General features: G+C 45.1%; 1 protein-coding gene across 1 annotated transcript in view; it reads right to left on the bottom strand.

The window, feature by feature from the left end:
• Positions 1-23,744, bottom strand: part of ptk7b (protein tyrosine kinase 7b) — a 74,599-nt gene that overhangs the window by 4,384 nt on the left and 46,471 nt on the right. Inside the window, exons 2-13 of the mRNA XM_040034420.1 lie at positions 20,805-21,101; positions 14,202-14,304; positions 13,917-14,101; positions 7,645-7,792; positions 4,793-4,923; positions 3,199-3,465; positions 2,651-2,787; positions 2,399-2,534; positions 1,766-1,885; positions 1,316-1,465; positions 794-941; positions 219-346 (exon numbers count right to left, since the gene is read on the bottom strand). Coding sequence (XP_039890354.1) covers positions 219-346; positions 794-941; positions 1,316-1,465; positions 1,766-1,885; positions 2,399-2,534; positions 2,651-2,787; positions 3,199-3,465; positions 4,793-4,923; positions 7,645-7,792; positions 13,917-14,101; positions 14,202-14,304; positions 20,805-21,101 — 1,950 coding nt within the window. The remainder of the gene's footprint in view (positions 1-218; positions 347-793; positions 942-1,315; positions 1,466-1,765; positions 1,886-2,398; positions 2,535-2,650; positions 2,788-3,198; positions 3,466-4,792; positions 4,924-7,644; positions 7,793-13,916; positions 14,102-14,201; positions 14,305-20,804; positions 21,102-23,744) is intronic.

Below are 23,744 nucleotides of genomic sequence, written 5' to 3'. Positions count from 1 at the left end.
GAAGCTTTATTAGATCCAGCGTCTGCCCGATCCCATCACCTCGGTGACAGCCGTGGCGTCAGAGACGCGCCTGTGGTTATTAACCTGTCCGCACGGATGACAGACAGAGGCTGAAGGTTTAATTAAAGCCTTCACCCTACACTTGTGATTCTGTGCCCATTTGCTCCTGATAAAGCAAAGCCTGTGTATGCAAGTATGTACGAGTGTGCCAAACTCACCCACTACATACAGCTGAGCCACGCGGTCTTTGATGCTGCAGCTGTTTCCGGCCACACAGGTATATTTGCCGGTGTCATCCGTAGTCACGTCCCTGATCACTAGGGAGCCATTGGGCATCGTTTGGAACCTGGAAGAAGGAGCGAGACAGAAAAAACACAGAGGTCTCAGTGTCCAATCTGAATCTGATTTTATATCTGCATCATTAAAAATCATCTGATTTAAAGATAATGGCTATAATTTGTGCAATTCAGGGTCAAGAAATGCAGTGCTTTCAGAATACATTAATATATTTAGCTAACATTACCAAATTAGACCATCAGGGCTATGATTGGCCCAGCACAGGAAAGTGGGGAAAGCGTGTTTAAATAATAGCTTTATTTGCTCTGGCACGTTCTGACGGAGCAAATGAAACGTGAACTCTCATACTCGTTTGTTTCCAAGGTTATAATTCTATGTTAGCACAAGCTAAATCCACAACGAATGTGTGGAGATGGAGCTTTAATCAGTCGTGTCAACTGTGTAATCCTAATCCACGAAGGCTGAGCTGTGGAGAAGACAAATGTGTTTCGTTTACCTTCTGTTATTACTGATGTCCAGCGGCTTGTCTTTACCCACCCAGTGGATGTGAGGCTTGGGATCGCCCGTGGCCTGACAGTGCAGGATCGCAGTGTGACCCTGGTACACCGTCGTGTTGTCTGGTTCCACCTTGAAGCGAACGTGCACTGTTTGTGCACAAAAAGCACACACACAAACACGCACAGAAACAAACAAATCATATTAATACAACAGTTTAACCACATCTGGGGCGACAGCACCTCTTTTACAGCTTGTGCTGATTGTGGTCACTGTCCTCCCAGATAATCTACAACCCAAACGCAATTCATTAACCAGACTGTAAAAAGGCCACCAACTACACAATAAAATGCTGCTGTGTTTGAAACTTAATGGCAATGATCAGTGACCGCCTTGCTATAAAACCACCCTCACATGCACCAAGACCACAAGTCCTCCTGATGTGGGGCTGATGACTAATACAGTAGCGTGGACCCTTTCTTTCACTACTCCCTGCTTCCATGACGATGAGACAGTGGTTTACCGGCTACGGTGAGGGTCACAAAGGCCCGGATCTCCCCCTGGAGGCTGTTGGAGGCGATGCAGGTGTAGTTGCCAGCGTCGCTTCGAGTGACTTTGGTGAAACGGAGCTGGCCGTTTTTCTGCTTGACGTGAGGCGGCAGCTCTCCTCCATCTGCAGGGGGAGCCAGAGAGACACACGGGGACAAGAGCTGGTCTGGTTATCCATGTGGGATTTAAGTGGTTAATTAGACTATTATGGCTACTGCAGATGGAGGAGGGAAGTGATCTGTGGTGATAAATCGCCCTCACGTTGTGTTTATTCTACACAAGTTGCTACATATTCTTGCGGAAATGACATTTGTCATCATAAGCATTGAAGAATTAATGCCTGCTAAAGGGTTCTGGGTGAAATATTGCTCAACAGCCATTCCTCATCAGATCTGAAGCTAGATCTGAATCAGTGGCAGCAGACCTGTTTTGGACCAGCGGATGGTGGGGGGTTCTCTTCCTTTAGCCGAGCACTGGATGGGGATCTCTTTGTCCAATTCCAAGCACTGGGAAGGCTGCGGGGTTGGGGTGAACTTTAGTTTCTCTGAAACACAAGTAAAAGCACAGCACACATCACACACGGATGACACTAAGCTGACGCAAATCATGTTCAGACATATTTGGGAAAATGTGTCAACAGGCACGACGAGCACACAGATCTGATGAGCGTAAAAGCTGAGATCTATCAGAGGTTGAGATCATATAAAACTGTGGCATGTCACACCTTTTATGAGATCAGATAGGAATTGATCATGGAGATACCACGTTACAAATGGAGGCTAAGCTAAAGCTGCTGTGTGTGAGTCATATTTTACATCTCTGTGGGTGTCCTGCAGGGTCCACAGATCCACAACACAGTTATAGAAAACCACGCACACAAGCCCACAGCCATGACCACATCGCATTTATTTTTCATCTCAGCGCCGTATTGCTCATCATTCCCTCGCTCATTACACATCATCTTTATCTCCGGGAAATATCTTCAAATAGATTCGGAGCAAACAAAGGATAATCCACCGTACATACTGATCAGCTAAGTGATTCCCACGCATCTTACCGAGCACAGCGACCTTAGCATATCCCATCAGCTGTCCACCCAGAGTTTTGGTTTGACAGCTGTACACATGCGCATCATAGACCTCCACATTGTTGATCCTGAGGGTCCCGTTAGGGAATATCTTAAACCGGATGTCCTGGTGAGACAAAAAAAAAGACAAAAAGTTTTAGTAAAACTGTGAGGGCACAAACAGACCAGCTTTCTTCTGTATGTCGTTAAAAGAAAAAGACAGTGAGGAAAGTGAAAACCTACCTCGGGCTGAATGATGTTGCTGCTGCGGAACCAGGTGACCTCAGGTTGGAGGTTGGCTTGAGCGTGACAGTGGAGGTAACCGGGTTTACCTTCTTCTAAATGGCTGTCCTTAGGCATGTCCACCCACACTGGGGGAGCTGTGGACAAAGAGACAACTCTTCAGCTACATATCGCTGCCCTGAAGGAATATCCAATGTGTCAATCACCTAGGCTCACTGAACAGACAAAATACACATTAGCTTCTGTTAGAGGACCCAATGCTCCCAGCATTAATAAACCTACTGTAGGATACATCTGGGATTCTGGATGTATCCTACTAACATTAGCAAGCTTGTGCTCTGCCCTCTCACTTCATGCTCTACGCATCATGCTTCTTAGCTCTCAAGATCCCATCTTCCTTTTAAATGCCTGCAACACCACAGTTACAATCTAAACTTTGATCATCTCCGTGTATACATACAAACGACAAACAACCACTTTAAAAGTACTTTCTGTACTTAGTTAAAGTGAATTTAGGGTGCATTTAAAGTGGTCTTTGTAGGACTTACTGGCCACAGTGAAGGTGACCTCCTGTATCCTGCGTCCAGCCTTATTCTCGGCCACGCAGGTGTAGGTGCCCGAATCTCCCTTCTCCGTGGGACTGAAGACCAGATATTTCCCATCTTGGTGTACTCGGCCCTCTGTGGGCACCCGCTGACCTTCTCTCTCCCACCACACCACTGGCGGAGGTTTGCCACGTGGGGCGTTGCATTCTACCTGCTGCAGGGTGTTCACTGTGAAAACCTTCGACGCCCGGGGCACCATGTCTTCTATTTCTGTAGCGGGAACCAGAGAGAGCGAGCAAATGTTACGAACTGACTTAGCAATTCAAATGCTGACGCTGATTTATTAGAGGACCGCTAATAATCATCAACCTGTGCTTTAACCTTCTACGAGCCTAAGATCTAAATCAATTAATGAGAAGAAAACACATTTCTCAGCAGATGAAAGAGAAGCAGAGCTGCGAGAAGAGGGAGGGCACTGAAATGAATGAGGCGGAGCCACGATGGGACCGACTGTTTCAACTTGTCCCTAAACACTGAATTCTACTGTGACACAATCCCCTATAATGCCTGCAGGGATTAGCATCAGATTAAGTGAATTAAGGTATTTAAATGGAGCTGTGGTTCACTGGGTTAAAACTGCAGATACAGTTGTACCTTGTTAATCCAAAACCCTTGGGGGGAGAAAAGGGGCTGCTGGAGAGGGGAAGGAAAAAAAAAAGTGCCCGGGACATTGAAATGCAAAGAAATTTTAGCCCTGAGCTTATTCAAAATATTTGACGTGCGTGCACTTGCATTTCAAAAAGCTGGCTGATTAGTAAGATGAGAAGATACTACAGTCATCTTGTTGTAGTTTCAACCTCAATGAGCTGTTTTAAAGTTGTTTCAAGAGGTTATCTGGGAAGACGCGGCGCAAGGAAAGAGCCGGCTTTGTTAGTGCATGCACAATATTAAAACAGCTTCACTGTGTTTGGACTTGTATATAATTTGGTTCCCCTTCCTTTTAACTACTTCTTCTTTTGCACCACCAAAGACTTTTATTTGTTGTAGTCTTAAAATGTCATTTTCACATTACACTGATTTATAACACTTTAGAAACAGTCATCTCATGCAAGGAAAGCTGCAGCGTGTTTTAATGACGTTCGGCATTTCACAACCTCCTAATTACACTGCTCATTACCCTGGTTGAGTCACACTGATGAGTTATCTAATGTAACATCTACTGCTTGAGTAAAGCGAGTGCCAGGTGCTGTTCACTTTGGAGGAAATTTGATGGGTTAAAAAAGCTTGGAAAACAGCTGGACGCTAAGGGGAAACAATATGAAGGGGAAGCAGCAAAATGCTTCTGTACGGCGCGTGGTAGTGGATGCAGCTGGGCCGGATGTCAATACAGGAATGTGATTATCATCGGAGAGATCTGGGCACTAAGTGAAAGCGGCAGAAGAAGGAGGAGAGAGGGAGGGAGGGAGGGAGGGGGGATTAGAGCAGGAGAGATGGAGGGCAGTGTTCATATGTAGCCCGTTCCACTCAGATTATAGGATAACAGGGGTTTCTAATTGTTTACGCTCGAGTTTTGTATGTGTGTACGTGTTTGACGTACCAGCTATGAGGAGGGAGGCCTCCAGCGTAACCTGTGATCCTCTGAGGCCGCGACCGACACATCTGTAGGTCCCCGTGTTCCTGGGCTTGACCTGGGTGATCAGCAGCGTCCCGTTGGATAGAAGGAAGACTCTGTAGAAGAAGAGAAAGAAACAATCTCTCTCAATCACTGATCCACAAACAACATTTCGCACATTCTTCGCAGAGAAAAGCACAGCAGAGAGAAGATTTCTGCACAAATACAGCCAACGAACCTCAAATCTTTCTCAGTCTGCATCTGCAAACCTTTCTTAGAGGTTTCGCTTTGACCTGCAAGTCAACTGCCCGAAAATTTGGACTTTCCATTCTAATTTGGCCCAATTCAGTAAACCCAAGCCATCTGCTGCTCTAAATCTGTAGAGGTAAATGCTAAGAATCTGTCCACGGAAAACAAAGAAACAAATGTGTCCTACATTTTGAGTTAATTAAAAAGAAAAAAAATCTCGTGCTTCAGGAGGCCTGTCCTGACAGCTGGCCCCTGGAGTCTGTCAGGCCGATGGGAGTATCAGTGTCAGTGATGGACAGAATGAGGAGTAATTAAAGGCAGACCTTAAGCCAGCTTCGGGGATGACAGAAAAGGAGCTGAGCATCCGGCACAGCAAAAACAGAAGATCCCAAGTCACTGCAGAGCTCATGGGAAAAACAAATACTCGGAGAGGAAAAAGGAAAGCCACTGCAGAATGATCTGCATTCCCTCAGAAGAGTTTTCCAAAAGCGGGGATTCATATAAGAATATCTAGTTCCACAGTGGATTCCCTCAGGAAAAGTGAGATTTCTGTGTCATCCCTTCTTCTTTGTTTAGGAGAAAGAGGGAAATGAGCTTTGGGAGCTGGTGTACATTTCCACCTGAGAGACGGAGAACTAGTCTGTGGAAACAGGCCAAAATAACTAGAAAACAAAATGAGCAAAGAGCGATTTTTAAAGGCAATCACGAGTATGGTTTCACACGTTTGACCCGTGGGGCAGAAACTGGCTGCAAAAAAATAGCCTTAAGCTCCAGATGGTGTGTGTGTGTGTGTTTTTTTTCTTGGTTTCACACATTTGGAAAAACAGTCTACACTAGTTATTCATTCATTCGCTAGGGGAGGTTATCTAAACAGCCTAAGTGCAGACACAGATGATATCACTGCAGAGAGCTGCGTAACTTAGGGACTATAATCAGCCCAGATCAATAAACTAAATCACACAAAACACCAGGCTGCTGTGGAATAACCTAGCCACAAAGAGGTTAGGCTTCCATGCTTATTACTGAGTCCTCATCACTTCCTAGGTGACCAAACCTGCCTCTGACAGGCTCATTACACAAATGACTAACTATTGATATTGGAGTCATTCACCCTGCCTAGCTCAACGAGCACAGTAATCACTTCAAAATAGAAAAGCAGGATTGTACTCTACGTGCGGAACGGGCTCATGTATAAGCATGAGGCGCTATGAAAGCTGGCATGATATATAGAAATTTATTATGAAGTCCTATTTATAAAGACGGGGGATATGCTGGTAATCTGAGTGTAGCTCGAGGGTCTTTTCCTCTCAGAGCGTGGACACTGGAGACCTGCAGACTTCTCTGATAGGTTACAGAGAATGGGTTTGTTCCAGTGATGTGCAGACTGAAGGAAAAAAACTTTACCGTGCTTTTTTCCCAGTAATAACATTCCTCAATGTGCAATTTATCTTGAGCTTTGTGTTGAAACAGCACATAGAGAGGCAAGAGCCCGATGCTGGGGTTCCACCTCATCGGGCTCATAGGAATACCAATGGCTGCACACTCAGATACACAGGAATCATGCTTATATGATGGTAAGGAGAAGGAAGAGGGGTGAAAAGGGGGTGGATGCAAGATGGAAGAGGAGGAATCGTAGTTAGGACGTACAGCGCTGAGCAAAAGTCTTGAGCCACATCTAATTTCTTTATATTTTACTAGAAAAGATATATAATAAGTAGAGTGGTTTAGTTAAACATACATAAGCATAAATGGAAATAAGGTATATAAGGCAAAAACAGTCCAATTTATCAAATTATCAGTCACTGTTTGGTGTGACCACCTTTATTCTTCAACAGGTCTGGGCTCTCGGGAGGCCAATCCATGACTGATAGTGTTCCAGTGCGTGTTCTTCTATCCAGGTGTGCTTTTACTGCATTGGCAGTGTGTTGGGAATCATGCTGCAAAGCCTGTACTCTCTTGTTCAGGCTTTCTTTCACCACATTTTACAGATGGCTGTAGGCACTCACGACAGCCACACTTCCACTGAGGCCATTTCTGATGAGGCGTCAGTAAACAGTAGATGGATCAACAGAAGGGCCAGATGCATTTCTCAAGTCCTGCACATGCCTGTCACTTCTTTCCTCCTTCTGTCCAGTTTCCTCAAATTTGTAAGAACACACATCAAACTGTGCTGAGATATGATTCACTTTGTTGGTGTGGAAACACTATTTTATCCCTGATACTGTCATCATTTTTTTTCTTTGCTCGGTTATCTCATATATAAACACTACACTGGTTCATCCCTGGAATTAGGTGTATTTTGTGTGCTTGAATGATTCATATGAGAGTGTTAAGTGGCTTAAGAAACAAACCTTCCTTTGAAAATGGCCATGGACAAGGGGAAAAAAGTCAAATAGGAGCCAATGTCGAAAGAAAAATTAAAGTCTGGAGAACTATTGCTCAAGATCACTTTAATAAATTATACCAAGGTCTTGCTCCTTGAAGGAAAAATAATAAAGAAATGAAAAGTGACTCACTACTTTTACACAATATTGTATGATGAGAAACAACAAAGTGACACAGAGGGAAAGATTTAGCACTCAACATACCTGGACTTGTTTGCCAGCAGCTCGTTTTCGTGGTACCACTCCAACGTGGGCGCCGGCTCTGCAGTGAACTGGCAGTGGAACACAGCCTCCCCGTTCCTCACTACCACCTGGTCCTCAGGAGTGACCACCGGCCGCGGGAAGCTCTTATCTGTTAGAGAGGTAGAACATCTGTATGATTACAGGCAACGGACCATCAAGTTCCATCTGCGTGGACGCTCGTGCATCACACCAAACTACTCCGGCTTTATTAAAAGCTGCCAACAGCAGCAGGAGGCTGGTGAGCCAGCAGTGTTCAGGTGGCAGTGTGTCAACACCACAGGAGCCCCTAGGACAGACTTAATGAGGTCAGAAAACAGAACCGGCAGCTTCCCTGCCTTTTCTCTCTCTCTCTCTTTTTTTTTTTTTTGCTCTTACAGATCGTAGAATCACACATAAGAGATAATCCTTTTCTTTTCTGCAATTCTCCATAAACTAGTTATTCCTGGAAAACAGGGTTAGAAACAGCTCCACAGGAAAGAAGAAAAACTCAGTGATTGATTTAATATTAGGGGTGCAACGATACACAAAATTCACGGTTCGGTTCGGTTCGATACTTTGATGTCACGGTTCGATATTTTTTCGATACAAAAAAAATGTCCATGCCTTTTTAATTTGTCATTTATTAAAATTATAAATATATATTTTAACTCAAAAGTACAGTTTTTAAATTTAATGTTGCTGAAACAAAAGTAATTTAAAAAAATAAATATATCTCAGGGCTCTCAAAATTTCAAAATCCCTGGTAGCCCTTCGGGCAGGGACTCTTCAGTTTTTGGTAGCCCAAAATAAATGTAAGTAGCCCGAATAAAAAAAGAGAGCAATTTTTTGATTGATGTTTTGTTTCCTGTTTAGTTTCCTTTACAATATTATACATTAAAGTATAATATTGTAAAGGAAACAGAACATTAATCAAAAAATTGTTGAAAAACAAATTACAACATTGTATAAAAATTACAATCATCAACTCAAATACTTGGTTCTAATTGAACAGAAATTTCTATGAACTTGTAAGAACTGTGTAGGACATGAATCAGTCTGTGTCAGATCCTGAATTTGAAATTTCCACTGAAGTCACGGGTAAGAGACAAGTGGAACCAAGATCTAGGCCATTTGCTTTTTGAAGTTTGCAAAGACTGCTAAATTTTGCCAGTGCTAGTTCACTCTTTGCAACATAGTACGCTGTTCTAAACAGATTTTTCAGGTTTATTTTTAGTATGTTATTTGCAATTGGTGTTTGTTCTGGGAAAGATATTGCAGATGAGCAATAATGCATTTCTTGCATTTCTCATGGCTTCTAATGGGGGCCTTTCTTAAAATGACTGGTCCCAGTAACAAAGGCGCTTGTCGACTCAGAAATCGAGAGAAAACCAACAACACACCCGGCAGAACATCATGTTATTTACGCGGGTGCACATAAGTGGTCCGCATGTGCGCATTCGCTGTCAAAATAAAAGACGCGCACCAGATAAGAAGTTGCAACGCGCGTTTGCGTCCATATAAAAAGCACTGTTTTTGTCCGCTAGAGTGGGATTTTCACGGCACATCCCGCACCACATCTCTGTGCGTTCATCATTTGTTTGAAGCCAGCTCACCTCCTGCAACCACTTTTCCGAGAATACGCGCTTCTTTTGTGGTTCGGACTCCTTCTCACATTTCTTTGGAGGTAGAGGAACACCAAAGTAATTGCTTAAAGGAGCTTCTTCGACATCTTTAAGAGTTTTAAACAAATGTCTGTCTGTCACTGTCTGTCTGTCCTCCAGAAAATCTTATGTACGCAAACACGCGTTGCAACTTCATATCTTGTGCGCGTGTTTTTTATTTTGACAGCAATGCACACCTGCGGACCACTTATGTGCAGCCCCGGTTATATAGCTCGTCATATTGCAGCCACAGAAATTCTTTTGTCCATGAAACCATAAAGCTGCACTTTCTTTTTGCCTTATAGTCTGATTTGTCATAACTTTTCCGTTTTGTGGTAAGCTTTTCTTTGGCTGTCACTTCTTCACCCTGACCCGTCTTATTTGGCTCAGCAGAACTAAAATATATATCCTGCTGCTTTACACACACACACACACACACACACACACACACACACACACACACACACACACACACACACACACACACACTAACGCTCAGCGATTCTCTGCGCGATCAACCTCTCATATGTTTAAGCTGCTGCGGGAGATTTCACTTGTCATGTTTGCATAGTAAGCTAACGATTGATAAGACGATGTCAGAGGAATTGGTGCGCAAATTATCATCACTCACCAATCAGTGCTGTCGCTCTCTAGCGATTTTGCAAGCCCTGTATCTGATTGAGGAATCACTCATCTTTGGAAAAGAGAGTTTATTACAGAGAAAAGGCTCTTTCCAAAATAAAAGCTATACTATAAGCTTCTTCTGGGCTATATTCTCAGCAGCATATTGTAGCGGGTCAGGGCTGTTCGGGGTTCTGTTTGTACAGTTATGTTTTGTTTATGTTGCCATAGTGACGGGTGACGCCCTCTCGCTGCGACGGTGTGTCCTTCCGGGGTCAGAGGGCGCCCTGTGTGTTGTTGTTGTTGCTGTGCGGTTGCCGCGCTGAGCAGTTAGCTAGCGGCAGTGTTCTTCTGCAGATGTCAATAAACGGCTGTGCTCCCTGGCTAGCTCACGGGAAGCAAGACCAAACGACACATCCGTCTCCTCGTTGTCTGAGCTCGCCACATTGGTGTCAGAAGTGGGATGATGGTGGCACCCCATGTTCTGACCCGAGTGACTTTTCCCCCGCCGGTCGTGACCGACCGGTGCGCCAAAAGAAGGTACCTGGACATTTGCAAAGTGGAAGCAAAAAACAAGCGCAAATTCAAACGCGATTTCAATATGTCGCATATTGACAGTGGCTCACCGATGCCAATGACATAATTACCCAGCTACATTTCCGAAAGAATGCAAAAGCATTGACATATATTTTTCCTTCCTACAATACCCGACGGGCAGGGCAGAGATAGATTTTGGTAGTACGACTGGAAAAATCGCTAGCCCCGGGACGTCGGGCTAGCGATTTTGCAAGCCCTGTGTTACATGCATGGCCCTTTAAGGATGAAGCCTGATGGGAAATGTATTCGGGATGTGTGTAGCGGGACTGCCTGGTGTGTGTGTGAAGAGAGAGAGCGGAGAAGGGGAAAAAGTAACGGTTAGCTACAGAAGAGACGAAAAGAAAATAAATAAAAGGAATATAATAACTCCCTCGACAGCCAGAGTTGTGTCGGCGATGCTCGCTGTGAGTAAACTGTTTCAGCCCACTGTACGCGGTGTTCGTGCCTTAGAGAAGAAATAAAGTTCGGTGAAGCAGTTTCCTACGCCTCCTTCGATCTTTTTGCTAGCGGAGTTGACCTGTATAGTAAGCTGTTGCCGGCTACGAGTCAGTTACGGAACCTTCAAGTAACTGCCAGAGGTTTCCTTACTACGGTTCGGGGCCGCGGATCTGGCGCGGTAACACCTGTATCTGATTGAGGAATCACTCATCTTTGGAAAAGAGAGTTTATTACAGAGAAATGGCTCTTTCCAAAATAAAAGCTATACTATACGCTTCTTCTGGGTTATATTCTCAGCAGCATATTGTAGCGGGTCAGGGCTGTTCGGGGTTCTGTTTGTACAGTTATGTTTTGTTTATGTTGCCATAGTGACGGGTGACGCCCTCTCGCTGCGACGGTGTGTCCTTCCGGGGTCAGAGGGCGCCTTGTGTGTTGTTGTTGTTGTTGCTGTGCGGTTGCCGCGCTGAGCAGTTAGCTAGCGGCAGTGTTCTTCTGCAGATGTCAATAAACGGCTGTGCTCCCTGGCTAGCTCACGGGAAGCAAGACCAAACGACACCTCCGTCTCCTCGTTGTCTGAGCTCGCCACATTGGTGTCAGAAGTGGGATGATGGTGGCACCCCATGTTCTGACCCGAGTGACCCCGGCCGGTGCGCCAAAAGAAGGCACCTGGACATTTGCAGGACTTTGTGTGGGGTAATGGGGTCGTCGGGGACGACTGACCCCTTAGGTGGGGGCTATGTAGCGGGTCAGGACTGTTCGGGGTTCTGTTTGTACAGTTATGTTTTGTTTATGTTGCCATAGTGACGGGTGACGCCTTCTCGCTGAGACGGTGTGTCCTTCCGGGGTCAGAGGGCGCTCTGTGTGTTGTTGTTGCTGTGCGGTTGATGCGCTGAGCAGTTAGCTAGCGGCAGTGTTCTTCTGCAGATGTCAATAAACGGCTGTGCTCCCTGGCTAGCTCACGGGAAGCAAGACCAAATGATACCTCCGTCTCCTCCTTGTCTGAGCTCGCCACAATATTAAACATATCAGGTCCCCATAAGGAGAATCATGTGCTAACGGCTGTCTAAATGACTCGGGTAAAGTTTGTAGCATGCATGCTTGTTGTTTTTGTCTGCTTCCACTTGTCTTTGTACTAGGATGATGTCGGCGTAAATGTGCAGTCATATTCCTTGTGTTCCCACTAGTGCTGTCAGCGTTAATCTCGTTGAAATGACGTTAACGCCACAACACGGCAAATCTCCATTAACGAGCTACCCCTGCGTGGGGCTAGACGGCCAACACATTAACGAGCTAACTGCGCTAACACACTAGTTCCCACCCATGTAATTGAGCATTGCGTGGCACATCCGACATACTGTTTTACTTTAGTCCATGACGCGCTTACCTTCAGGGTCATACGTCACATGAAAACCAAAATAATTCCAAACGCCAGATGTGAATGAGGGTGGGGGAGGTTCAATTTGCCATGTTGCAAGGGGAGCTTAACTTCTGTCTCGCTAGCTTGCCCTGCGCTCTTCCTTCTGACGATGCTGTCTGTGTTGAACGCTCAGTGGATCTGCGCTCGACAGTGCAGCCTAGGCGGAGTAGTCGAACGCAGATTCACTGAGCGCTCAACACAGACAGCATCGTCAGAAGGAAAGTTGATAAAATAAATTACAAATTTTGTATTGTTCGATACATATGCGTACCGAACCGAAAGCACTGTATCGAACGGTTCAATATCGATACGAGTATCGTTGCACCCCTATTTAATATGTAATGTAAAACTGGGGTTTGCAGATTTTGCACTGAGTTTTAAATGACCTGAAAAATGCTTCAGCTGCTGCATTTTTCCTTATGTTCACTTTCATTTGGCCCTTTCTACCAGCCACAAGCAGACCTCTCAGTGTTAGCCAACACTGCTCAGACCTGCCAAAACTTCAGATTAAGTCTAGTACAACCTAAAGGAGGAGTAATAGCTACACAGATTTTACTAAATTGTTACACTCCGGATGCAAAGCAGAAGGACGTCGAGTTAACGCACACGCACTAGGAAGAGATCGGGAAAACACGTGAGTATCAGCAGAGCTGCTGAAGGAATGGTGCCAGTAGCAGTTATAGGACATTACGAGTGGTTTGAGTGAAGATAAAGAAAGGCGTGCATTCAGAGCACACCTGGCCCACCCAGGACGTCAACGGGAAGCCTCAGCCTACGATCTGAGAGCGTGCACTGAAAACCAGTTTAAATCTGTCAGCCTTTTCCTTAAGGTTAAGCCCTATAGAAGAGCAGAGGGTGGTGACACCGTAACCTGAAACTGAACAATTATCCTTTCTTTCTCAACCCAGGTGCTAATCCGATGTCTCTGTGTTGCAGGTGGCTATGTGAAGCGGAACAGGGCGTCAGGTTTCTAATGCTGATTGGGTGCTGTGCTGCAAACCTTATACACGGGGGAGAAACAGAGCAAACAACACGACGAGAGCTTGTAGGAAAGAACCTACCTGTAGAATAAACTGTAGCAGAGGTAGTTGTTGTTAGACACATGGAGGAGACCCTGATGCTGAGGGAGCTGCTGTTATTGTTCTTTTAAGGCACGTTACAATATTGTTCTGTATGTGTGGGTGGTGTGGGAGGAAGTCGCTAACAGACTTAAAGGTAATCACATTACACGCACTGTAACTTTTTTCTGCTTCCTGCTTTCTCTCACCACTAATGCTCTTTAACCACACACACCTGGTCGTCTCCATTTCCAGGTGCGGAAATGTGGGAAACTCACTACATCCTGAAAACCTTTGATTAGTGACCTACAATCAATTAGTGGATCGAGTAGCACACCTGACAGCAAAGTAAAATCAATATGGTATCATCTTACAGCCCTAATGTTTCTCTATAATATATCATATGTCAGTTTTATATTCTTGCAGATCTGATATTTGTTGCACAAGGTCACACACACACACCTATAATGTTAAGAGTGTAGTTGGTGTTACTGCAGACGTGCCCAGCTGCATTTTTGGCGCAGCAGTAGTACAGGCCATTATCATCCGGACTGGCATTCTTGAAGGTGAGCGTCCTCTCTTTATTGTTGATCTGATGAGTTTTCTCCGTCAGCTTCACACCGTCCTTGAACCACTGGCATGTCGGCCTGAGAAGCAGCAGGATGAGGAAGAGAAAGAGGAAGAGAAATCGTTCTGAATACCGTCTCATAAACCTGAATTTTGATCTTGAAGTGGGAGGAGACTCACCGGGGATGTCCATCAATATCACAGCGCAACGTGACCAGCGAAGAGTTCTCCATCTCCCTGTCAGAGACGGGTTCCTTCAAAATCACACCTCCGCTCTCCAACCCTGCAGTGATAGAAGAGGCAGAAAAATCCCGTAAGTGATGGAAGGGAGCACAAGAGGACAGGGGGAACAGCTGAGGAGAGGGACAGGAGGAAAAATTGAGTTAAGTGGTCGTCCTGTCCTCATGCGACACATGACGACGCTAATGAGTGCAGCAGGGACGAGGGGAACATCGCTGCGACAGCACTATGACTCCACATCTACCACATTAGTGGGTCAGCTTACATCAGCATACCACAGTCCTGGACTCACCACAGTAATTCAAGTCCTTGAGGCGCTTTTCAAATGAAAAGTTCATTAACTGCTAATAGCGACACTCTGCTGTCAGAGCGGCCCATGAAATAAGGCAGCAGTGAACATGTTGTGACAAAGCACCTGCTAGTTATAATTTTAGAAATCCTTCAATTGTGCGCCCATCAAAAAAAAAAAACAGTTCTTCAAAACTAATTATGTGTGTTTACATTATTGCATCAAGGGAGAAATGAATGCCACAACAACGCGATGAAAGACAAGAAGGCTGATCGCTTGCGTCTCGGTGATAGATGAACAAAAGAACAAAGGAAGAAAAACAGATTGTGGGAAAGTGATCCGCATTAGTCCCATACATGGAAGCAAGCTTTTGCAGGCAGAAACAAAGAGCACATTAAGGATTTCGCCCAGTACACATGTGCAGATAGTGTGTCAAACCTGACATCAACAAAGCTTTCCTTCATCCTGCTCAAGTCCAAGATTCTTCAACATGTTCAGGTTGCCGAGACAGATAAAAAGTTGTTACATAGAAAGACAAAAGCTAGCTAGTGACAGCTTAGATTTAGCTGCAGTACCATCTTAGCACACCTTGCTGGAATTCCCCTTCTCCCACTGTTGACTACACAAACACTTGGTGTTTACACTGAATGAGAACAAGGGCTAATTGTTATTTACGTGACAGTATAAAGGCTGAGGTATGATGTGCAGAGACTGTGTAAACACTGCGGTTAGTGGGTGAACTCACTGAGAGAGCATGTTTGTTTCGGTTGCCCCCGATTTCTACACGAGTCCGTGGGGGTTTTGTGTATGTGTGCTGTGCGTGTATTAGTGTAAGACAACCCACTAACGCTGCGCCATTCCTATGGCCCTTGGCTGAACAGTGCTGCTGCAGTGTGGATCATGTATGAAATATGCATGGTATGAGCCCACCTGAGAGAGCGATGGAGAGGGAGGGAGGGAGGACGCAGCACCCCTGTGAGGTCACAAGGGGCGCTAGAGGGAAAACTGTCACAATGAATTACTCAGGAACTGGCAGTGCTGTGCAGCCTGAGGGGATCATGGGAAACCATCTCTACAGCAACAGGGCTTCCATTCTCCTTCCTTATATCCCATCTGAGCCGTGCACTGCTCATTACCTCCCTCCTACCACAGACGGCCAACAACAGTGTGTGTGTGTGGAAGCATAGCTCAGCAGTGGAGCAAGTATGTGCGTGTGTTTATACATCTGTTTGTACATGCAATGGTGTATGCGAAACACAGCTGACGATGCTCTGCCTGCGAGCCTGAGTGCATGTGTGCAAGTGTCCTCAAATATCTGACAGTTCAGCAGATGCAAATTAGTTGTGTGTCTCATTCAAGGCCATTCCAGGCAATAGCTCCACTAACTCGAGGAGGAGGAGGCAATGAAGGGCAACTGCGCTATCGAGGCCTAAGGCCCGACGCTCAGACCTGTTATTAGCGAACTGAAAGCAAAAAGCGACCCACAAAACCAGACGGGGAGACGATGAATCACTGAAGACGAGGGCGTAAGAAAAAGTTTGACGGAATAACAAGTCTTATTAGCGAGGGTGAGTACGAGTGGCAGTCAGATTAAACGTCATCTGCAAACGAAGCATTGTATCGACTCGGCCGGAGGAACAGGAGAGTGGGTTCAGTATCAGGGAGGGTGTCATCTGAATTCATGTATCAGATGCTCATTTGCATGTTCAGGAATAAAACAGCGAGCAGCACGAGAAATACCAGACGCGCTGTTTGGCTAATCAGAGCCTTCAACAGAGATTTGCAAACAACAGCAGACAACACACTCTGCCTTGTGTATCTAAAGTTTCTACCAGTCCTGACCTATTTTCTTCTGTGGCACGTTAAAACCGATTCTGGCTATCCACTTAATTTTCAGTTTGACCTGGATTTTCTTTCTTTCTTTTTAAACCAGCCTCACGTTCTTACCACTCACAGCTCCATTCACAGCTCAGGTTTCTCCAGCTGTCCGCTCGACAAACAGAAGGCACTCTTTCATAACCTATTAGTGGCAAATGCTTCCCCATAATCCCTCTCAGAATGCATGACTAAGTGTTGGAGCGGGCCTGGAAGCTAACGGCATAATTAGGAGCCTATAATTATTATGTTGGAGGCAGAACAGGAAGCGCTATCAACACGGGGATGATAACGGATGAACGTGAGGATATCATCAAGACAGATGATCGGACAGCTCGTTCAGTCATCGCTCTGAAAAGCAGCTGAATGCGTGTCCGTCTCTTTCACTCAGTGAGCTGATTCGTTGCCATAGAGAAGGGTTTCTGCAAAACGGCTGGGGATTTCATTTGATTGACAAAACCATATGGGGATGAAGATAACCAAAACATATGGCATAGTGTCCTCGTATTGTAAACATCGCTATAAAACCAAAAAACCCCAAAAAACAGTGGTGTGGCAGATTCCAGGGGAAAATTGTTAACTGAGCCAGCTCGGTGTTAGACGAGGTGTCAGATTTTATCAGCTGTGGCTGACAGGGGTCAGCAGGCCAGGCTGCAAACTGCAGGGGAGAGATGCTGCTGCAGCGACAAGACAGAGACAGGAGGAAGGAGGAGGAAAAATGAGACGCTGACACAGGAGCAAAGTCACTCTACAGGAGAGAAGCTGACGGATGGAGCCCGGGTCATTAAACATGAAGAGCTGCGTTTTGTCAGCTCACAAAAGACAGCAAGAAAAAAAAAAAAAAAAAAAAACATCCTTCTGTAGGAACTGTGAGAAACGAAATGGGGAAAACTAGAGCTGTACTCATGGTCTGTACAGACTCTTTAAAAATGTGTCTGCTGAACAAATGTGGGTTAAGGACACATGCTGTGTGACTAAGCCAAGACGGCGTGCGCATGCCTACTCATGCGCGAGTGACTGAATAGGGAGGAAAATGTGTTTCTACTCAATCTTCTCCTCATTGCTGCGTGCTGCTGTATGACACTGACATCCAAAAACACCGTCTGTGTGTGTCTTCTGAAAGCCGTGCCTCCAGGAGCAACAAGCATGCTGACGAAAGCGACGCCTGAGCCCGGTCTCGCCATGGAGACCCAGTGACCGGGCGGGACAAAAGGGTGAAGGGGGCGCGGGGGGGGGGCTAAAACCTCTATTGGTGAAAACAAGAGGGGGGATAATTACTCTGAATAATTCTCAGCTGGCAGGACTTGCCCACCCACCATTGAAAGGAAAAATAAATTAACCCTCTCTCGTCAGTGGGGGAGGGGCGGACGAATGAACTCCAGAAATGTCCCTGATACAGTACATATGGAAAACCCCACCACCACCACCCCCTACAGTCCACATTCACTACCAAGCACGCAAAGTAGCGTACACATGAGTGAGTGCACGGTCAAGATTAATGCCAGAAGACGTCTACTCTAAAGCTGCACGAGCTTGACCGCTTGTTAAAACTATATATGAGTGGAAATATGACAACAGCCACCATAGCGTGGTCTGATCCACTTAAAGTGAGCCGGACAGCCAAACCGCAGATAATGATGCAGAGGTAAACGTGTTGATACGCACACACAGACGTAGCATCCGAAAGTGGTTAGGGATGATTTACTATTGCAGTTTGAGCATCTGGTTGAGAAAAGTGTGCACTAAGCTCTTAAATAACATTGTTTCTTGTTTGTAGATGTTTGTTATCTGAAGCTATGCCTGAGGAATCCACTTATGTGATTTCTTATCAAGCTGACTCAGGCTATTACCATTTTTACAGGAATGGTAATGTGCGGTGCATTAATAACTTCATAACCAGCATCTCAGCTGTGTGCCGGTTTCTTAGGTTGTCTGTAAAAAGTGCCTAATATGATGCTCCAACATAAACCACTGAGAGTCCATTCATTCATTGTCATCCATGCATCAAATAGAGTGAACGGGGACACCATGGACAGGTCGCCTATCTGTCACAGGGCCAACACACAGAGATAATCACGCACACGCTCTCATTCACACCTACGGTCAATTTAAAAATCACCAAATAACTTAGCCAAATGCATGTGTTTGGACTCTAGGAGGAAGCCAGAGTGCCCGCAGAGAAACCACACAGACGCGGGTGAACATGCAAACCCGACACAGAAAAGGCCCAGACTGGATTCAAACCCAAGACCTCCTTGCTGTGAGGCAACAGTGCCGCAGACACCGCTGTGTCTCTAGTTTTTATTGACTTGTGCAAGCTCGTGGGGCGATCGTGGCTCAAGAGTTGGGAGTTCGCCTTGTAATCGGAAGGTTGCTGGTTTGAGCCCCGGCTTGGACAGTCTCGGTCGTTGTGTCCTTGGGCGAGACACTTCACCCATTGCCTACTGGTGGTGGTCAGAGGGCCTGGTGGCGCCAGTGTCCGGCAGCCTCGCCTCTGTCAGTGCGCCCCAGGGTGGCTGTGGCTACAATGTAGCTTGCCATCACCAGTGTGTGAATGTGTGTGTAAATGGGTGGATGACTGGATATGTAAAGCGCTTTGGGGTCCTTAGGGACTAGTAAAGCGCTATACAAATACAGGCCATTTACCATTTACCATTGACTGAACAGCGCCCCCAGTGGCAGTCAACAACAGAAAGTCTCTTATAATGACTCCTGTAACATTCTTAACTTTACATCAAAATCACATGTTTACAGACTGGTACCAACAAAGTCTGTGCCCCAATTTTTGTGAGCTAAATTCAGGTCTTTAATTGGTCCGTTGCTCAGCACTCTATGGCAGTTTAGATGTAGCTTGCTAACTTAGCTTGGTGGCATTAGCAGACAACTTAGCAGCCAGTTCTCGCATCCAAACGTACGCACAGACTTCTAGAAAAATCTATTTACAAAAGCAAACTGATGTTTATTACGATCGATGTGTGTCATGAACCGGGACCAGACTGTGCAGCGTCAGCGCTCACGTCAAAGAACGGGCACATTTGTGTGAGCCCGACTGCTACCTACACCGATCAAAAAGGTACGACCACTCTTATATAAACATTTCCACGGTTAAATGAGTTCAGCCTATTTATATTGCATGCCCTTCCTTTCAAGAAAACTATGCCTTGCTTTTCCAGTGCGTGGGAATGTTAATGGCTTGGCAGATAATGCAGTTTATTCTGCTCTGGAGAACTGGTGCTTCATGTCTAACTTGTTTCTTTTCTATTAAGTCTGTGGGAGTAAGTCGGTTGAGCTTCATTCACACACTAGATCATGTTCAATTGCAACACATGTGAGCGGTTCCCGTCAGATCGGACAGGGTTTGGGAAAAACCGATGGGCCTCTTTGGTCTTTTGGCTACAACTGCAAGCACTCAGAGAGAGACGGTGCTCGACATCACACGCCTCAAATATCCACTTGTGGAGACACATCATAGAGAGGGAGTTAAACCGCTGCTCTCTCCCTCCATCCGTCTCTCAGTTTACAACTAGGAGGTCTGGACACTCATCTGTTCTTGTAATCACCCTTTGAACAAGCACCATCACAGCAAAGACAAACCTCCAGGCTGAATGTAGCAAGAGAGGGGAACATATTCCAGATGGAATCATTTTTCGCCCGCTTTGCCTGCTTTTTTTTTTCCTTTCCCTCCTTCTACCATCACTGAAAACTCTGTTTGTATGACACAAAGGCTTTACAGTAACAACTGGTACCTGAGGGCCTCTGACGAGACCCAAACAAGGTTGTTATTTATCCCAAACAGAGCTGTGCAGAATTTCCCGGCTTCCTCTGCTCTGAAACTTAAGCGGGTCACTGAGGTTTGGTTATGAAGCTAAATAACAAAATTAAGACACTAGCGTGCTTCCCCTTAATTTGACAACGCATTTAGAAGGTGAAGATGTGAAAAGCATGACACAAATAAAAAAAACTGGAGCAGACAGACCTGTGCTAATCTAAACCGAAATAATTATACTGCTTTAAGGTGAACTAGACTGTTCAGTAATTTCCTGACAAAAAGCCCTTTGAGAGTATATGGGAAAGAGAGTGTTACACAACGGAGAGGAAAGACAAGCAACAAAAAAACACATGCTTGGTGGCGCACATATCCAGTTTCCTATAGAGAGAAGAAGCCACGAAGAATAAGGCAACAAGGTGGAAACATTCCTTCAGCTTACACTACCCCGTCATCTTATACTGCAACTTTTGTTTGGCTTTTTTGATCCAGAAACTGGATGCACACCCTTGTTGCCATTATGAAACCCTGTCAGTTGGTAATTTTCACTTAAGAGGGTTGTTTTATTTCCTCGGTCAAAGGAAGGGAAAATGGCCTGAAACTCAACACTCACACTTGATATTGAAGGAGGCGTTGTTGGAGTGGAGCGCTTCTCCTGTGGCCGTGTTTTCCGCAACGCACTCAAAGTTTCCTGCGTCCAGCCGCCGATCCACGGCGCTGAATTTGAGGTTGCTGCCCTCCTGGAAGCGCCTCTCGCTGTTCTCCAGGGGCTGGCCGTTGTGAAGCCAGCTGTATCTGATGTCGGTCGGATCGCTGACCTCGCAGCGCAGCATGGCGCTGCGGCCGTGCAAGGCATCCTGGGATTTGGGCTCCTTGGTGAACTGAATGGCAGCGGCCTGGATGGACAGAACTGGAAAGGAGGAGAAAAGGGAGAAAGAGGGGAAAGTCAGATTAGAATGGGGCTGCTGTTAACGTTTTACTGCTTTTTCCGTTCATTAAGTGTATGCCATAGCAACCACTTAGCCCTGTGGAGGAATGTGATGTTTAGACAATAATGGCTAGCTGTGAATTATTTTCTCGTAAAATCATCAGCCTCTGCGCCGGGGGAAAATACCTTCCCTGTTAGATAGACTGATGTGAGTGGGTGCTCTGACACTCAAACATCACACGCCCACGGTCACATGCTGTCATCGGCTCAGGAAGACGTGTCTCTTAAATTAGACGTGACGTGCTTCGCACACAAAGACACAGCCTCACGTACACTTGAATCTTTTATTGTCCCTCGTGGTGCCGCGGACAAGATTTGTGTGTGAGACATGTTTTATGCTCTACTAATCCACGTCTCAGAAGATTATCGGTCCGTTCAGTTTTGTTTCGTGCTCTCAGTTAAACGTGAAAGTACCGTTGTAGCACAAATCACAAAAGTCTCTGCCAAACAGACGGAGGAAACAGAAGACAAAGCCGACCCACTGTTTGTATACTGTTGTGAAGCATATGTGAAATTTGGATTCATCACTTCATAAGACCTGTTTGCCTCTGATTTTTAGTCCATTTTTTTGTAATTCATCATACAACAGGCTATTCAGTGGTTTCTTCACAGCCACCCTCCCACTGACGCCATTCCTGATGTGGCTGCAGTCAACAGTAGATGGACCAACACTAAAGGGCCAGACTGATGTCTCATGTCCTGAAACAACATTACTTCCAGATGCTGTTCATCTGCTGCAGATATCTGTAGGTCACCCACTTTCCTGAAATTATTTCTTCAAATTAAGTGTTTTTGTAACATCCAGTTAGTAACAAAATGCCTAAAGATACAAACATTTGTTTAGATCTGCTACAGCTTCTTGTGTCCTCTGCTTGTCCAGCTTCCTCAAATTTTTTTTAAGGACATACTGCACACCGTTGTTGACATATGCAGACTTTTCAGCCAATAGTTGACCAGCATTTGTCACAGATTAAACCCAAAAAAGAAAGATTAAGTGTTTTTGTAACTGCTGCTAGTAACAAAGTGCCTAAAAATGTTTTTTGCTAAGTTGATTGTTATGTATTATGTGTAGACAAAAGACTTTTTGACAGTACAGTTGGTCAAGTTAAAACGAACACACTGATAATACATAATATTTTATGACTTTATACAGATTCAGATCACGAAACTTGTGTCCCACCGCTGGTAGTTTCTACCCTCATTTAAATACAGTCATGCATATCCTTACCAGACTATTGTGTCTACCTCAGAGTACCAACATCATGGGAAGTATTTTTTTCCTCTCATTCAATTCAGTTTTGTTTATACTGTAAATCTCGGTTCACTAATATGTTTTTTATGACAAACTACACTCTTTATTGTTGGCAAGTGTAAACATACAGATGACATTATCAGAGTGCACCTGATTTAAACTCAGCAGCTGCCTACTAGTTTGAACAACCACCATAATGAAACACTTATCAATAGCCATCTGCAAAGGTTGTCGAGGCAGGCCCTCATGAGCCCCGTATAACACAATGTTATCCTGCCTGCCTGGGGTTTGTTATGATAAGTAACGGTCCACCACCAGAGTCGATTAACCATACCTACACCTGTGTGACGGCGTGTGTGTCTGCCTGTGTCTGGCAAGAAAAAAAAAAGGGAGATCTTTCAATAAAGTTAAATCAAGGAAGATGTTGATAATGAGCCAATGAAATGCTCCCATCTTTGACCCTCTAACATGCCACCGCTCCTGTCCTGCAGGTGGTTAGCGCTGACAGGCGGGAAAAGACACAGCGAGTTAGAAAGGATGGTCAAACAAGACTTCCATTCTGGTGAGCCCGCAGTAAGGTTCAGGTTCAGTGTAAATCAGATTGCCTTATATCACCACAAATATTACTTACTACAGGCAGCATTTCAAAGAAAACAGTGTGTCAGCTTAAGTCATGGACTTTTATTTGCATCAGCAAGACCGAAATCAGAAAATTCCATTTAAATGTTACATGAAAGGTGGGCAAATAGCCTTCAATTGCTAGGAAGGTTGTGCAAAGCACGCTGGAAAATAAACTTGTCTCTCCAAGGCTCAAGCGTGCCGACTCTGACAAGGTCACGGCACTGCAGAAGATCAGAGAAAAGATTACTCGTAGAAATGCTAAGCAACAGCTCTCAACACTGACATCAAATAAATTGAAGCAGTACTTCTTTAAAATCCAGAGAAAAACAACTGAATATTTGAGACCATCGTATAAACCTTTTCGGTCGCCAGTAAAACCTCGGCTCTGGCTACACCTTTATCAGCTGGTTGAAATAGCTAAGAATGGAGGGCTCAATGACTGTATGCTTTCATTTTGTCATTTTTCATTTGAATAGACTCTTGTTTTTTTATTCTTCTTTGGGGAATCTATTTTTATATAGACGACTTCATCGGTTCTAGCAAAGACACCAATGGCCCGATGACTGGCTTTTACTTTATCTCGAATCAAACCTCGAATCATTCCTCCATGACCAGCTTCTGCATAATTTTCACTCAGTTTTTGATATATGATCACATCTACTTTTCAGTTTTTTCCTCGTGACTTCGTGCCA

The sequence above is a fragment of the Simochromis diagramma genome, unplaced genomic scaffold, assembly GCF_900408965.1.
Source record: "Simochromis diagramma unplaced genomic scaffold, fSimDia1.1 OVJJ01000481.1, whole genome shotgun sequence".
NCBI classification, from domain to species: domain Eukaryota; kingdom Metazoa; phylum Chordata; class Actinopteri; order Cichliformes; family Cichlidae; genus Simochromis; species Simochromis diagramma.
This window is presented reverse-complemented; position numbering and strand designations above follow the sequence as displayed.